The sequence below is a fragment of the Oreochromis niloticus genome, linkage group LG16 (assembly GCF_001858045.2).
Source record: "Oreochromis niloticus isolate F11D_XX linkage group LG16, O_niloticus_UMD_NMBU, whole genome shotgun sequence".
NCBI classification, from domain to species: Eukaryota; Metazoa; Chordata; class Actinopteri; order Cichliformes; family Cichlidae; genus Oreochromis; species Oreochromis niloticus.
In genome coordinates this window covers 23,793,145-23,809,899 of record NC_031987.2, presented here as the reverse complement: position 1 = coordinate 23,809,899, position 16,755 = coordinate 23,793,145, and the positions used below count along the sequence as shown (strand labels likewise).

General features: G+C 40.1%; 1 protein-coding gene across 4 annotated transcripts in view; it reads right to left on the bottom strand.

Moving 5' to 3' along the window:
• The window catches only part of ppp2r3b (protein phosphatase 2, regulatory subunit B'', beta), a 20,041-nt gene extending 3,286 nt beyond the window's left edge, over positions 1-16,755 (bottom strand). The window contains exons 1-14 of one of the 4 annotated variants that reach the window (XM_005475428.4): positions 16,567-16,755; positions 15,754-16,147; positions 6,308-6,493; positions 5,834-5,937; positions 5,081-5,183; positions 3,679-3,753; positions 3,505-3,591; positions 3,039-3,195; positions 2,341-2,389; positions 2,165-2,254; positions 1,884-2,059; positions 1,142-1,260; positions 936-1,042; positions 80-124 (exon numbers count right to left, since the gene is read on the bottom strand). In XM_005475428.4, the coding sequence (XP_005475485.1) occupies positions 109-124; positions 936-1,042; positions 1,142-1,260; positions 1,884-2,059; positions 2,165-2,254; positions 2,341-2,389; positions 3,039-3,195; positions 3,505-3,591; positions 3,679-3,753; positions 5,081-5,183; positions 5,834-5,937; positions 6,308-6,493; positions 15,754-16,107 (1,623 nt within the window). In that variant the 5' untranslated portion in view covers positions 16,108-16,147; positions 16,567-16,755 and the 3' untranslated portion in view covers positions 80-108. Of the gene's footprint in view, positions 1-79; positions 125-935; positions 1,043-1,141; positions 1,261-1,883; positions 2,060-2,164; positions 2,255-2,340; positions 2,390-3,038; positions 3,196-3,504; positions 3,592-3,678; positions 3,754-5,080; positions 5,184-5,833; positions 5,938-6,307; positions 6,494-9,398; positions 9,808-15,753; positions 16,148-16,566 lie in introns of those variants that run through there. The other 3 variants (XM_003451554.5, XM_013275289.3, XM_005475429.4) reach the window with 3 other exon arrangements.

The following is a 16,755-nucleotide window of genomic DNA, read 5'->3' as shown; positions in this document are numbered from 1 at the left end:
GGAGTGGGTTTAGGACTAGACTTTCTTAGAGGAAGAAGAGGAGAACAGCTGAACCCTGATGGCACCCTCAGTGTCTTACCTGCTCTGGTTAGCAGCCATGCTTTAGAGTTAGTCGGTAGTGTTCCTAAAAGCGCCACACAACATAGCTGTCAACAGTCTCATTTATCACAAACTGCTCTCAGGGCGGCATTGAGCCATGACTCCTGAAAACTTAACAACACAGTGCACTCTCACTCATCTTATGACTTTATCTATGCCATCTGTGAATACTTTACAGCACACTTTCACTCTCCAAACAACAAAATGACTTTACTGATAATAATGATAAATTTTAGATTTACATAGTCAAGCTTAAGGTTACGTGCCTGCTGTCCAAAACAACTAAAACAACTTTGAGTAATCAGATATATGCTTACTAAGAGCCACAGTTCATGTTCCATCTTATGTAAACAGATTACATTAAAGTAACCATCATACAGATGCCATTTATAATGCTCAAATAAGGACAAAATAATCAGTAATTGCCTCAAAGGGGAAAAGTTCAAATTAAACTGGAGGCACTACGACTTTCAGCTGCTGTTGTTCAGGCTTGCAAGCAAAATCAATCCCAGTTTTATTCTCATTTTTTTGCACCAGTGAGAACAAAAAAAACATCCAATTGCAAACAAGGAGGCTAAAGCTACCATATTCCAATTTATCATATTGCATCAGCTATTCATCATCAAACTTCAGAGACCTCTGGTGCCGTCCTAAATGTAAAAGCATTTTGAATTTGTAAGAAGAAAAGAACTTTTCTTAAGACTACGAGTGGACATGAAAGTGAATCCTTTTTTCTTTTATCTTTGCTTAAGAAAAACTAAATGTTTGAGAAAAACTGAGCCCTGGATTGTAACTGCTGCCATTTCTGACAGACCTGTGAGTAACATCACACTTACACATCGTTACACTGGTCATTGGCTGCCTCCTCGGCTACCAGTATGTCGTACTCCTCTGCAGCATATTTCTCCCAGTTTGACAGCTCCTGTCCGTCCGTCTCCACCTCCTTAAAAACACGACAAGTTCCATGATCCACTGGCAGGAAAACGAGACACGATGCTGTGTCAAATCTGGTGGCATCCAGTCAGAATTCAATCTTGCTCACCCTTATGACAGAGAACGGGTCCTTTTGCTCGTGGTCCAGGTACTTCTCAATGTTGAAGAACGTGTCAAAGAAGATATGAGCCAACTTGCACCTCTTAAGATCCCGCAGAGTGATCTTACCTGGACGAGATAAATCAGCTACTTCAAATGGAGCATTTATGGTGTGGATATTAGGTAACTTTTATCTGTCTATATGAGGTTTAGCCTAGGAAGTAGTACTGATAGCCCAGCTACAACAACTACTAAGTCACTTTACGGTTTGCCTCATCTTGGTGAGGGATGGGTGTGGTGTTTTGTCCTCAGATCAAAACAGAATACGGCTTTGGTGACAATATTTCAAACTCTGGCTGCACATAACAATTTCCCTACGGCTTATTTTGACAATAAATACTTTAAAAAGTAAACTACACTTAATGTTTACTTTCTTGTTTGATTATATTAAATTAAGAAAGAAAAATTATTAAAACAAAACATGTTTTTTTTAAACAATTCAGGTCATAAACTTAATTTCACCTAAGTAAGCTGTGCTGCTTGGTGACTTAAACACAGTGAAAGTGATGGAGGGAATTTATATCACCCTGTGGATAACACCAGCAGCTGTCTCTCATCTATCAGTGTCCCCTGAGCTAATGATCAATGACCTGGCCTCAAAATGTGTGTGCACGCATGCCACTGTGATTGTGGACAAAGTGGAAACTACACTGTGAATGTCTGAGTGTGTATTAATGTAAAACAGGCCTGACCTTCGACCTCAGGCTTGACAAGGTCAAGCATTTGGCAGAGGCAGTCCTCAAAGGGCAGCGGCTCAATAGCCATGGCCTCCAGCTTCTGACACTGCTCCTCGTAGAAGTACTCCAGCTCATACATGCTGAGCACCCCGTCCCCATCCAGGTCCATACAGCGGAACCAGTACTCTATGCTAATCAGACAGAGATAACGTGAAAGAGGAGGGGCCAGATGTGAGTACAGACGAAACCTCTAAGCAAAAGGATGATGCAATCAGTGTGACTGAGTGTCAAGATACCTGGTGTCAGTCTTCTTGTCTTCCTCAGAGATGAGGAACCAGACGAAATCAGCGTAACTCAGCCGCCCCTCTTTATACACTCGTCTGTCCCTGATGGAAAACACACAAAACCAGTATTAAAGCTGGCAGTGGAGACGAGATAAGACTTTCATCTTTTTAAACTTGATTACATTTACCTTGTTACTGTTCCTGAGAATATTCTCTCAATCATCTTCTGTGAAATGGCTGGAAAACAAATGCACAAAGGGGTCACTTCCAATCCACTGTGTTTGGAAGAAATATCTCTTTTCCCTCTTAGACAACAGCTCCTTCAATTACTATACAACTTTTTCACAACACATGTAATCCATTCTCACAGTCTGTAAATCCAGACTGGCTAGTGTAGCTCTTTTTTATCTTGACAATGCTATAAATCCTCTGGTCATCATTTCGACTGTACGGTGTTAGAAATTGTTCCAGACATGTCGTCATTGGAACCGAGTATATATGCTGCTCTCTTATTGATCTTGTGTCTCATTTCCCCTGCTTCACTCACAGACCATCAACCAAGAACATGTGGTGTGGAGTGTGTGGGGAGGAAGTGTCAAAGACAAATCTTTTTTTCCTGGCTGCGTGTTTGTTTTGTGAGGAGTAAGCCCGGACGGACCAAATAACATTTACAAATGCCTTTTCTTGTTCTATGTAGTTTCAGCCTACTGACTGTGCTGCCACTGGCAGGAAGACTTAAGCAAAGTTCATTTGGTTCTGATGAGGCTGAGCACTACTCTTCTATCTTCTGTATGCATTTTTATAAAATACATGTTGATGGGACATAAAGAAAAAACTAAATTGACCAAACTAATGATTTAAAAAAGGCAGGGATGTGTTTGTGCACCTTGGTCATTGTGTCCTGCTAGGTCCTTCTGGTCTATGTAGAGGTCGTGATCAGTGTCCAGCTCCCAGAACTTGCAGTAAATAACATAGAAATGTTCGTAGGAGAAGAACTCCGTCAGCTGGTTCACGTCCTCTTCTTGCTCCAGCAGCGCCACATTCTGCCCAGCAGGAAGTAGAAAAATCTCTCATTATGATTATAGGCCTGTTACTACTGAAAATTATTCTTTTAACAGTTTATAAAGTCTCATTGATGTCTATGCAATTATATGCCCAGAGATTGTTTCAAGCAAAAATGATAACAAAGATGGAAGTTAATATGCATTTCCATATTGATGTAATTTCATTATTCATTATTATTTTTTGAAAAGAGAAAAAAAACAACTAGATGTTTTAGAGTCCAGAACAAACTGAGTGAAATGGTTATTATACATCTCTGTTTAAATAAAAAAATAAATGTGAATAAATACCTGGAGAAAGTTACTCTTCCTGAGCTCAGAACATGTTATTTTCCCCGTCCATGAGCGGTTCACATTGTAAAATACCCTCTGAATCACCTGAAAAACAATGGACAGTCTTATCTTTGAGATAATGCCATTTCCGTGTTTCACTACAAAGTGCAGTGGTGTATAATGGAGGCATACCGTTGTGATGTATCGCGAGTGAAAGTCTGGTGCCTCTTTTAGAAAGGCCAGGCCCGGGTGTGAGTTCACCACATCCTGGGAACATAAAGAACAAACCAGCTCACTTTGATGTTACTCTGCTTGATTTATATAGCCAAACAAAACAAACAAAATAAACAAACAAATCCAAGCGATAAAGATCACCTCGATGACACGCTATGCCTTCTGCACTAACAAAAAGATACGCTCAGTTAAATTCTGCAGTTATTTCCAGACACCAGCTAAATGACAGACCACATCTGTCTTTCTTTACAGGTATACAAAGCACATGATTTTCCAAGAAGGAATGAAAATGAACAAAACTGACTCACACATCAGAAGCTGCCAGTGTTTATACTTTATAAACAGTGCTATGTATAGAAATCCTCCTTTTTAGGAAATTAGAATTTTCTTTGATTTACAAATTTTTTTTAAATCTCAGCCAACTTGTTTTGGGATGAGCTTGAGCCCTTTTTAACTGACAACAAAGTGTTAGGAAGGCCAAAAAGAATATGTTTACTTAGTGACCTTCTCTCCTTTCTAACGCCATAAAGTCGCAGTGAGGGTGCTGCATTTCAAGTGAAGACTGCAGCTATATTCTTGCCGTGAAACTCCCTCATGTCGTTTCTTTATTCTACTCCCCGTCTTTCTACTGGAGGAAAGAATTGTTGACATAAATGTGAAGGCGGCAATGAAATTAAAAGGCCTTATTTCAGGGCAGCCGTCGTGCCTCTTTGACTCTTACTGTGAGAAATTAAATCATAGAGAAACACATAAATCACAGGGCACAGGAAACAGGCGGGGACAGTCAAATCTACTCCACTGCAATCCGCCTTTCATTCATCAAAACAGTCAAAGGCGATTCGCTGAGTGGAACCATACAAATTAAACGGCGTGAGCCACAAGGCATCTCTGGTGGTATGCTAACGGGTGTTCAGCTCAGATCGCCACTTCTGCCAGCATGAAAATGAATCAGGTGTAGGGTGGGGCCTGTGTGGCACACCGACAGCTTGTCAGCTGGGATGCGAATACAAATAGCTGCCACAGCAGGTCCACATGGTAAGAATTTCCAAACAGTCAATTAAACCTGTCTTTTGTGGACAATAAATGAACCATAAGTCCAGGTTTTTGTGACTATTTTAGCACCATAATGCATTTATAACATGAGCCACATTTTCATCTCTATCAGGGGACTCTTCTCTCATAACACTATATTCCTAGCTTACAGTAAGGTGCCTGAATTAGTCCTCCGCCACATGAAAAAGCACAGTCTCAGCAGGGCAGTCTAAAAACATACGTCCAGTTTGCACCACCCAACCAATGCTATTTTGCCATCCCACACTGCCAAATCCAGCCCTCTCCCTGGGTGTGCTACAGCCAGTACCTGCAGGAATGGAATAAAGTCATCTTGTTCCAGGTAATTACAGCCAGGCTTGGCCAAGAGGTGCACGAATTTAGAAGCGTCATCGTGACAGGTCAGCAGAGTTCTGGAGAAGAAAAGAGAGAACAGATGGTTACAAGGTTACTCCCACTTTGGCTGTTAAGTTGCCTCTGTCCGTTTTATCATTCCTTCAAAAGCATAAGTTTGACAATGTTGTACTAAAAAGTGCTTATGTGAAAGTATAATACATTCTGAAATTAGGATTCTGTATCGCTGCCGGGTGATTATAAGCATGGAGTGTTATGGTAGCAACTCAAAAATAATGGGAGTGTCTGTTGTGGCCTCTTCTAAGAATGGCTCAGTCATGAGCTAAAGTCAAAGGGCAAGTCTGTCCAGTTCTCTGGAGGCTTAATATATTAATACAAGAGCATGCCTATTGCACACAACCACATTCAGTGCAAATCACCAGTATAAAAGCTCCCCGGTATTCCTTTCAGTTTCATGTAGAAAGACACTGAAAGGATGTTTTCATTTATACACTGTATATATACAGAGCGTCTTTCCCCTTGTGGTGTTTATGAGGGCAAAGATTTTTGTTTAGGAATGAAAAGGAAAATGGAATAACAGCAGAGATAATAGCAGTGTATGTTATTCCCAGCGAGTGGTCATCATTGTTCAAAGGAGATTGTTTAAGCCATTTGGCTGTGAGTGAATGCACCAGTGGTCTAGTGAGAATAAGAGAAGCTATTGTCTTACTTTCTCCACATAGCCACAAACTTGTGCACGGACACGAAGCCCGTCCTGTCGCCTCCAGCTGAGCAGAACAATGGCACTTTCCAGTAGAGGGGACACTCACAGGCCTATGGAGACAAGGTGGCAGAAGAAACGGGGTAGTGTGTGATCAGGATTTAGAGAAGATAAGAGGGGAAAGATTAAATGCAAACTCCACAAAACACACGTGACCATTAATGCAGAAATGAATAGTGAAAAGACATCAGAATTAGAATGAGTGTTTCACGGTTTAAAGACTTCCCAGAGGAAACCTAGCTGTCATTGCTCTCTTTACTCAGGTTCCCCTCTGACCATCACCAACCTTCTTCAAGGTCACGGAAATAATATTTTTCCAGGAGGTTTTAAACATCAGCAAACATTCGTACAGTCAGGAGCTAAATGGCACTAATGAAAATAATTTGCTGTGTGGCAGCTCCATGCTACAAATGATGTACTCACCTTGGCAACCTGCCCCATATCCTCAATGGTGGCCCTTTCATTTGGGAATTGGGAAAATATTTTCTCAATTTTGGAAATGAGGCCGTCAATGTTAAGGTTGGCTTGGGGGCGGCCCTGTGGGAAGTAAAACTTGGGAATGCTTTCACTCAGTGCTGTGGTGACTGGCTCCTCCGTCCTCACCTGAGCCTGGGATAAACACAGAGAAACAAGCAGTTAGCGGCTGATGCTAGCAAAGGCTAAGACCACTCAGCTCAAGTATTCCAGCATGTGCTCGAGGCTCGCCTGAACACAAACTCTACACATTGCTGGCATTCATGTAACTATACCTCTCAGCAGCCCAAAGGCCATCAGGGAAGAGTTGTGACTACTCAGCAATCACAATTATTCATGTGACTGACATTTCGCTCCAATAAAAATTCACTAAAAGATTTGAAATAATATATCTGCCAGTGTTTGTAACTTATAATCATTTATTTATGAAACTGTGTCAAAAGGATTTAAGAATTTAGGGCTTTAGACTGGATTGGCAATCTGCAGATAGTAGAAGTCTATAGTCATGATGTGGACAACTTGGGCTACATTAGTCAAATGATTGGTCTAAAGGGTGTTTTGTTTGAAATCTTACTGGAGAATGAGCAGTTTGTACTGAATAATGATTACAGGCTACCTGTGGCCAACTACAATAGGGTATTATGCTAAATTTAGTCTTGCAATTTTTGTGCACTGTGATTCAGATGTAAACATGGTGACTTAAAACAACAAGTGTGTTTTAATAAGTCATTTTAAAACCGCTCTACTTTTGTTTCCACTTAAGGAAAACAAAGAATTTCAAGATTTTATCTTAAATGTTAAAATCCATATAAAGATAAGTGAAAAAAATAATTGCAAGATTTTAATACAAGCTTCCTAATAAATGCATGTAAGTGGAGAGGCACATTATCAAACATAGCAATAAATTAGCCTGTTCACGGCAGATGTTGTGACTTAACATATAACATTATGGATGGCTCTTTCAAGTACCCAAGTAAATCACGAGTGACAGTGTTATCACTTAAACGAGTGCTGTTCGTCTACGGCCACTATAGTTGTCTTTAGTGGAGGGAAACACAGCTGAGGAACTAAATGAGTTACGGACTGCAATGTTATGAATGTGTGCCTCAAAAGGAGAGCAACCGCTTTTTAAAAACAGAAAAATGAAAGCCTGCCTTTTTTATTTGTTTTGTTTTAGCTGTGGGTATTTTTCTTCTTTATTATTGACTGTGATCTATTTTATTCTGTTCTACGAAGCACTTTGGAGTTATGTCTTGAAAAAAATGTTATACAAATAAAGTTTATTTGTTTTATTGGCAGGATATTATAGGCAAGAAACAAAAGTGAAACAGGATTAAGTCAGGGATATACTCTGCGTACACAGCAGAGGCTAGTGGTTTGAAATGAATGTATTTACCTTCGATGCTTGTGTTTGCCCAGTTTCCTAAGTGATATAAAAACCTGCCTTTATGTTGGAGCTTGCATACGTCTGTGTCTGTTATTATTACTATGATCCCAGGCAGAAAACATCATTTTTTTATTGTCAGAGCTTGGCTGCTTGTGCTGTATAATTATTATTTTGTTCATTTATGCTTTGTTTAACCATGAAAACATGTGTTTCCTGACAATGGAAAATAACATATTCTCTATTCTAACAATGGCAACATAACATTATGCCCAAGAATGTCACAGCGAATCCAACTGACCACACCAACAGAGCATAGCTGACATATTAGGAAGATATCAAAGTCACTGATAAAAATGACCACTGTGTCACTCACACGGTGCTATGATGTAGAAATCAACAAGCCATGAAGATATTTTCATAGCCTTACACATAAAAAGACACAATGCACTCAGTGCCAAATGTGTTGTTATGCTGCACTTATCACTATGCAGGCTTTAAAAGACGAACAAATTACCTTGTAAAATCATCACTAGGAACTTGACTGACTGTGTAACCATTAGACTACTTTTTATTGTTGCAATTTTATTTGTTTGTCTGAAACAGGTCTCTCTTGTAAATGAGACATTGAGTCTCAATGGGACTACCTGCATAAATAAAGGTTAAATGTAAAAAAATAAAAATAAAAAATCACCCAGTTACTAAATACAGCCCGAGCAGACTATACTTTGCTCTCAATCGTCATTCTCAAAGACTATTCACATGAGTCAAGAATGCTCTAACCAAACCATTTTGTGAGGCCTCTAATAACTACATAAACACACCCACGCTTTGCTCAGTTAAGACACCAAAAATAACATCTTGCTGTTTATTTTGGTCAAACATGTATTCTACCCAAAGTTTATTAGACCAAGTCTCCATGTAACATCATGACTGTAACAATAAAACATCCAACAATAGCTTAAAAAGGCCTTAAATTAAGATCTAAACATACCAGTGTGGTAAATCTTTCCTTGCCAGCTTCTACTTGTATGACTGTTAGTACTGTCTGAAAATGTTTTGTTGTACTCTAATAAATGATAAATGCTGCTGATCCTCTGCTCTTGTCCTCTGTGTTGGTGTGAGCCATGGCTATAAAAGGACATAAACATCTCCCGTTGCCCTGCCCCGCACTGTCCCCTCTTTCTCTCACTTCATGCTAACCGCTAGCAAAGCTCTTGAGCACAACTGCTAAGCCACATGACATTTTACATATTCCCCATGATGTGGTCTGAAAGAGGACAGAGAGGCAGCTGTGCATAACATACCACAAAAGATGAAACATCATCCAGTACGCTCAAATTTCCTACAACTCCGTACAAATGAAGAATACCTTCATTAACTCTAAACTCACAAACAAAAAGAAGAACTGATTGCACAACAACATTTCACATGACACAGCTGTGCGTGAAAGCAAAGTTTATAATATGCCCAGAAAAAGTGTTAACTACTACTTTGCCTTTATTTGCCTAATCCGTTATTGTACTTTAATTAGTAATTGTGCTACAGTGACATCTGAATACCAAGAAAGTAAGCCCATAAATACCAGTCAACATTAATAGACTTGTCCCCTCACTGACAGGCCAGCAAAGCCTGTGTGAAACAGCGTACACTCACACAAACACCTGCCTGTCCTTGCTGGAAGGCTCTCAGCCTCTTCTTAAACCGAGAGGGCAGAACAAAGTCACATCCACGTGCCAGCAGAGCCAGCTCCTTCCTCAGGTCAGGGTCCTGACGCAGGGATAGCTCCTTCATCCTCATCCTCGCTCCACACAGGACGAGGAACACATAAACATAAACAACACTCAATCCAGCGTTATCCCCTTGACCATGCAGTCACCACTGTAAGTTAAAAGGCAATGGAGGCAGTGAAGCTTCTCTGTGCGTATGTCCCTGTGGTTGTCCTCCGTTTGAGTGAGAGCCACTTAATGCATGAGAGCAGCTGCTACTGTGACTCTCTCTCCCATTCCAGATCTGGTCTCACAATTTCAGCTCAGCCTGCTGCTCTGTCCCAGCCTCTACCCAACATGCACACGCACACACACAGACGCAGCAGGGTCAGGGAGCCCTTGCCTCAAAGCTGCTGGGGAGATAAGGAAGAACTGGGTGCATGTGTGTGGGAGTCACCTAGTGTATGTGTGGGATGGGAGGGGGTTCAATGGATCTGCCCTTTCCAGTTTGCATTCCTGAGTCCTCATTGAAGGTTATGTAAAGAGACAGACCTGTTGTTGCAGCTAGCAGTAGCCAGAGTTCAACTGTAGGATGGCTCTCCATATGACAATGTCACACTGTTCAAGTTAACTGGCTTTCCTTCTGAAAGGTTCCACAAAACAAGAAAGATGGGAAACTGACCTCCTTATTCTTTAAAAGGCATCAGGGTGCTAATGAGAAAATTCAGAATAAACCCCTGAAGTGATGGAATATAATGAAAGCTGCATATTACTTCTACTGTCACTAAATCTGGCTTCAAACATAGATCACAAAAAGAGAAGGGAGCCAGGACAAGCTACTGATGCATGGGTATGTAAAGTAAATAAGAAGGGTATTTATTTAATACTATTTAATGACAGAAAACAAGGGTCCACTCATCAGATCATATCTAGACAGCCATACATTTTCCCATACGTTTTGCATGCTGTCTTCTGGTGGTTTTTGTTTTGCCTTCCCTTCGCAAGCTTAGGCTGCCAGCCATTCCACGTCTTATTATAGTTGATGGGCAATAGAGCGAGGCAACGGGACATGCCAAATTCAAAGACTGATGACCGAACCAGTCTGGGCCTATTAAAAGCACCACCAAGCACTGTTTGGGCAATCCAAGAAACTGGATCTGGAAAAACATGAGTGTATCTTTAGTCCTCAAACAAACATCTACTTCCGATTGCTGTTATCCTGAAATGACGGCAATTACATCAATTCTCCATAAACGCACTGATCTAACAGCTGTAGAGTTGCCTTGACTGCAGAGATTGTAGACAGGGCAAAGCCCAACGCCTAAACACCTTCTCATGCAAGTAGCTAATCAAACAGAAATGGCATAGAGATGTCCGCATCAGAAGACTATGTAAATAAACCTGTATCTGTTAACGTCATTGTCCATAGAAACTAAAAGCACACCCACTGTATTTTTAGATGACAGGACTCCACAGTTTTCCACTGGTTTCTGCTCAATCCCAGTCCCTGGTGTCTTCCCTACAGGATGCTGCTGCTGCTGCTCGATAAGCTGTTTGTATACATTCATTTCACATCAGCTGCTTTATGCTGATGCTCATCAATACAAATGAAACATAGAAAGGAAAGCACAACCAAAAGAAACAAAACAAAACAAAAAACCCCAACAAACCCTTGACCAGATTCAAGCTTGAACTCTCATCTACTGTTCAGTCTATTTTTGCATAAGCAAACAAAATGTGAAGTCTGTTCCATAAACAGAGCCATCACGACACAGCAGGGATAACAATGTGTTGTTTTACACATGTAAAAATAACCCCATGGGTGTGAGAAGTGATGGTGCACAGGTTCTGTATAAAGTTTGTGCTTTTCAATTAACTAGATAAGACGAGCTCCAGCAGGCGCTATAACAAACTAAATCATCTTAGGGCCACTCCAGGAAAGTTGTCTGAACAGCACCTTGAGAGGCAACTATCTTACAGACAAGCTGCTAAACATCCACAGTCTGATGGGCCACTTAGTAAACAGAAAAGCAGGAAAACTCAAGCTGACTCCATAATGTGTCCAATCTCTAAACTGTGAAATCTGATTTGTACACAACCATATGTTAAGTCATGTTGACTTAACTGAATTACAGATGAGATTATGAAACACACTGTTCACTGTTAGAGACCTCTGGCAGATCTACGTGTTAGCATTTCAAGCACTCAGATGGCAAGATGAAGCTGGATTTTAGATGGGGTTCAGCAGACTCATACTCTACAACTATGATATTCAAGAGACCAAACCCACCAATCCTATCTGACAGTGACACGATTTCTACATCCAATCAGTGGCAACTTAAACCATCACAACCCTTTGGTAGAGCCACAGCTTGTTCACAGAATGAGAACAAAGCCAGTGCTACAGGAAAATCCAGAAAGCTCTAACTCAAATCCCCACAACTAGATGTCCAAGATGTGAATTTGGGATAGATGTGAATGTTTGTCAAACATGCAGCTAAGTAACTGATAACACAGTGGTCACAGATAGAACATGATGTGAGTAACAAATGTCACAGCAGTCTAACCTAGACATTTGAATGAAAATCAGTGTAACCAATATGGACAAGAAGTACAGCAAGGGGTCTGTAACAGTAAAGGAAGAAGCTGTAGCCAAGAAGTCTCCGTACACAGGCACACCAGTACTTGTATAACAGCACTGCAGTCTGTTTGTTTAAAGATTAGACTGTAAAGGAACCAACACAGCGCAGAGAATTTTAAAGTTTTTTCTTCTATTGGCACCATAAGATATTTAAGCAGGATGATAAAATTTAGATGTACCGTACTTTTTTGACATTAATGGCAAAACTAGGTAATAGGAATTAAAATGTCAAACAATTACACTTTTTATCAAAATACTCAAATCTCATGAAAGTAGGAGATGCCACCACTGAAGAAATATGCTTTCAAAGCATCCTGTAGTTTTACAGAAAGCTCACAGTACTAGTTGAAAACAACATTTGCTATTGTACAATGTTGACACACAAATGACTGAGACTCCAAAATAATAGCACTTGCGGGAAACACTTTAACACCTGGCGCTCTCTGACAGGTCAGACAACTGATAACGTGACCCCAGACCCCCTGCTTCAAATAGCTTCTATGTTGCTGAGTGCAACCAAGCATGTTATAAAAAGATGTCTTAAGAAATGCACGATATACCAAATGCAGATGCGGAGAACAGAAAAAAGTGAAACCCTCAAATGCAATGTGCTCTCACTGCCCTATATTTCAATAACTCACTGTTTGACCAGTTGGACTCCTAACACTGAAGTGATTTTACGTGTTGAGCTACACAGCAGCTCTGAAAGCCAAGCATTCACGGGAGGGCTTATATTTACTGTACATAGTGTAAATAAAAGACCTGCGACTACATATGCTGACAATGAGCAGCATCTAATGGAAGCAGTTTCAAAGGAAATTACGCAGAAGATGAATGTGCTGCCACACCTCATCTCACTGGCAGAGTTCTGGGTATCTAATGCCAGCACAAGGGAACCAAGGCTATCTATATCAGTGTCTGATGTCAAAGTCAGACCAGCTGTTCCAGGCTGCATCAGTGTGACATAAATTGAATTTTTTAGTAATCCTTTGAAGAATGCATCTGTATGCAGGAATTCATTTTGTTGTCTTAAAATAGAAGTATTGCATTTATTCACCCTCACAATCCCTCTAATATTGAGTGACACAGTGTGGCCACATGCCATGACACATCACAGCAGAATATACAAACTGTCCAGCAGTTGCCTTATAACTGATTGATCAGCGGAGAGAGGGCATTAGCGGGCAAATTTCACAGTGGTGTGTGAGAGTGTGTGTGTGTATGCAAATATCCAAAAGTTTAGATTCAACTGTCAACCCTCCAACTGTTCAAATGATTAAGGCTCAACATAAAGAACAGAAACAAAGGAAGCTCCTGATAGACAGTTAAAGATAATTGATTACTCTAGTTTCAAAGAGTGACTCTACAATCCACACTTCCTCTTGTGGTCAGGCTATTAAATAATCAACTATAGCTATGAAGAATGAGTTTTTACCTCAACCCAAAAATTTATAATAGCTAAAAACTGATGGATGTTTAATTAGTTAATTTCATTTTATTGTCCTCAATTGAAATACGTTGTTTGTCTGAGCCTATAAGGCTACGTAGTAAGTTGTAAGACCATAGATAAGCATAATTATTTATTTTATAACATACTACTTCTACTGCTACTACTGGTACTGCTAGTCATGTTTCTAATATATAAACATGTAAGTTGAAACAAACATTAGATCTCATTCTCCTGCTCTGTTGTTTTACATGTGTACTTGAAGATCTCCTCATGCACCTCTTTAGCATGTCACTAACATGTAGAAGGTGGGGTCCTGAGTAGCGTATGCCTCCAGCTGTCTCAGGCTGTCTCACTGTCATCACATGCACTAATGTCCATAATCTATCACTACTCTAGGCTTTCACGTTGCACTTCTCATCCTAACAGATTATGAGTCCTTGAGCAGATATACAAAATATTTACGGGCAGCTAACTATTTTGTGTAGATTCTTTTTAGGCCATAATCTAAACAATCCAAAGTAAAACACCTTGGCCCCAGCACAGTAAGAAGTACAGCGCACAGACTGAAAGATGTAACCAGAGCGCCAGGGACAGGCTAGGTTCAGACACTCCCACTTCTCATACCACACTAATTCGTGGGTGAGGCCTGAACATTTGGAAAGTATTTGACTAATAATCACTACATACGCCTACAGACAAGAAGGCTCCACTGTGACAGGGCAGAGTGGACAGCCTCTGAATGTCTTTGATGCTGTAGGCCACTCAGCATCCTCTTGTGGCCAGTCAGAGCAAACAGAGATCTCAGAACGTACAAGTGAGGCAAACTTGACATTTAAATCAGTTTAATACAGAATTTAATAAAAGAATTACAAAAAATCTTTGCAAAGACAGATGCTAAGCAAATATAAGCCAAATGCACACTATGTCCATTTAGATGTACCATTAAACTGGACATGTATGCTTTGTATGACAAAGCTCAACTTTTGGCTAAAACTGAATTTTTTCTAGATTGCAAAAATGTAACTAGAAGGAGGATAACATTAATGTTTACGATTTTTTCACATGAGATATTTTGATGCTAAAGTAAATTATCAGTGGCAGAAGCCAATGTTTATCTAGTGTGTTGCATCAGTTTTGCCCTGGTTAAAAGTTGTTTTAGATCTTGTTTAATATAGTGTGATGAAGAGGGAAGTTTCTTTTTTTTCTCCTTGTTTCCTTGTTCCAAAAAGGAAAACTAAACAATAACAACAACAACAAAAAAGGCCCTACAACTCTACCACTTTTGGCTAAATTGTCATTTTTAACACTGACCCAGAATTTCAAGCTCAGACATGTCCTTTTTGCAAGTACATTAAATTTGTCCGTCATTCATTTAACTCACATTAACATAGCAGTTGTTATGGTCATTACTGACTGGAAAACCACCAGTTTATGATTTCAGCTAGTTTCATTAATTAGAGTTTAATGAGGCCGATAAACATTATTTGATCCTAAAATGGTCAGAAATAACAAGAAAACCCATAGTTTTCTATCAAATAAGGTACCACATAGTGATTGCATTTCCTGTTCCACATCATACTCGCTTTGCTGCTGCCCCACCAAAAGGCCCATTCTGTGCCAGGAAAACCCTGGTTTAAATGTGCAAATATGGATTTAATTTCAGGTTACTGTATGGATTGCACAATACCAAAAAGATATGCAGATAAACTGCCAGTTAAACATACAAATAAGTGCACTAAAACTATAAAGATAAACTTACCAGACTGATAAGCTGTTGTGTAAAAAAATGCCAAGCCAGGACTGCTTTTATAGTTGGCTTACCAGAAAGCAAAGAGAGGTTCCCCTTTCGACTTTTAAGTACATGTTTACTATCGGTATGCAAAGAGTTTAAAATATTCAAATCATTGTCCAACACACCCTCAAGTACCTCAGGTGGTTTCAGGAAGAAAAAGAACAGGGTGGCACACCTTATTTTTCATAGTAGTAAATCAAAAGCTCTGTAGTGTAACACCTTTAGGATTAAAAAAACAAAAACTGACTAACAGCTGACTAACAGCAGAACTCCTTGTTTAGTGGATCTTAGTATGTGTGTGGATTTTTTCCCTGCGGCACCTTAAGACTTTTTGGCTACATTTTTCAACAATGAGTTACATGCTTATCAAAAAACATGGAAAATATTTATTGGAGTTATTGTTTGAATACACAGTTTACCTTCTTTGTGCTGAGAGATCTCCGTAGTACTCTTCCACTTGGTCCAGTCATTCTGGTGTTACTGCTACTTCGGGAAGGCAGGGTACTGGTAGATGGGGTGCTGAAAGGTGTACTTAAGGGAGCAGGCTTCTTCTCTGCCAGGTTCTTCTGTGATGCCACATTGTTGTTTTCATTGAAGCTTAACGACCTTTTATCTTGAGCGTCCCCAATACTCAATTCAACAGGCTGTCCACTTTTGATTAGATCAAGATAATCTTTGAGTATTGACTGAGTTGTAGGATCACTCAACCAGTTGAGAAAAAGCTCGTCTACTTTCATTTTAAGAACCGGCTGGAGAACTTGTGGTGACGGCATTTTGGGCAATGATGTCTAAAGCTTCCTCTGATGACCGTACCTGCGTAGAAATAAAAGCATCTTTAACCTCACACCACCAATATCTGCCTCCCACACAAGGTCCATAGATGACACGAAACTGTCAGAGCAGCGGCGCTGAGTAGGTCACTGAGCAAAAAAAAAAAATGACACGAGCAGTAGCCCTTGCTTTGAGTACAAACCAACACTCACTCACGTTATTGAATTTTAGCGCGAAGCGTCAATGCTTTAGCCCATAGGCGAAAGTGCGGAACCCATATTACTTCAATAATATTTTAAGCCAATTTTAATCCACCACATGGCAAAAACGGCTGCATAAAGTAAACATTTCAAAAGCTTCCGTCAATTAAACCTATACTACTATGGACGATAGGGGACTACAACAGGTTTAGCTACTATAGCTTTAGCAGCTAGCGCCAACTAGCCAATAAATGCACCCACCTTGCCGTGAATGGACAGCAAAGCAAAACACGTTAATATGACTCTACATTTCCTTCATAAGCGATGATGCTCAGCGTACGTTCGGCTAACAGTGAAACATAAAAGCAGCACCGAAAATCCGGTGAAATTCATTTCTCTGGGAGAAAACACAGCAGACAGGAACAACTTTTCAGGCTCTCGTTCCCCTGG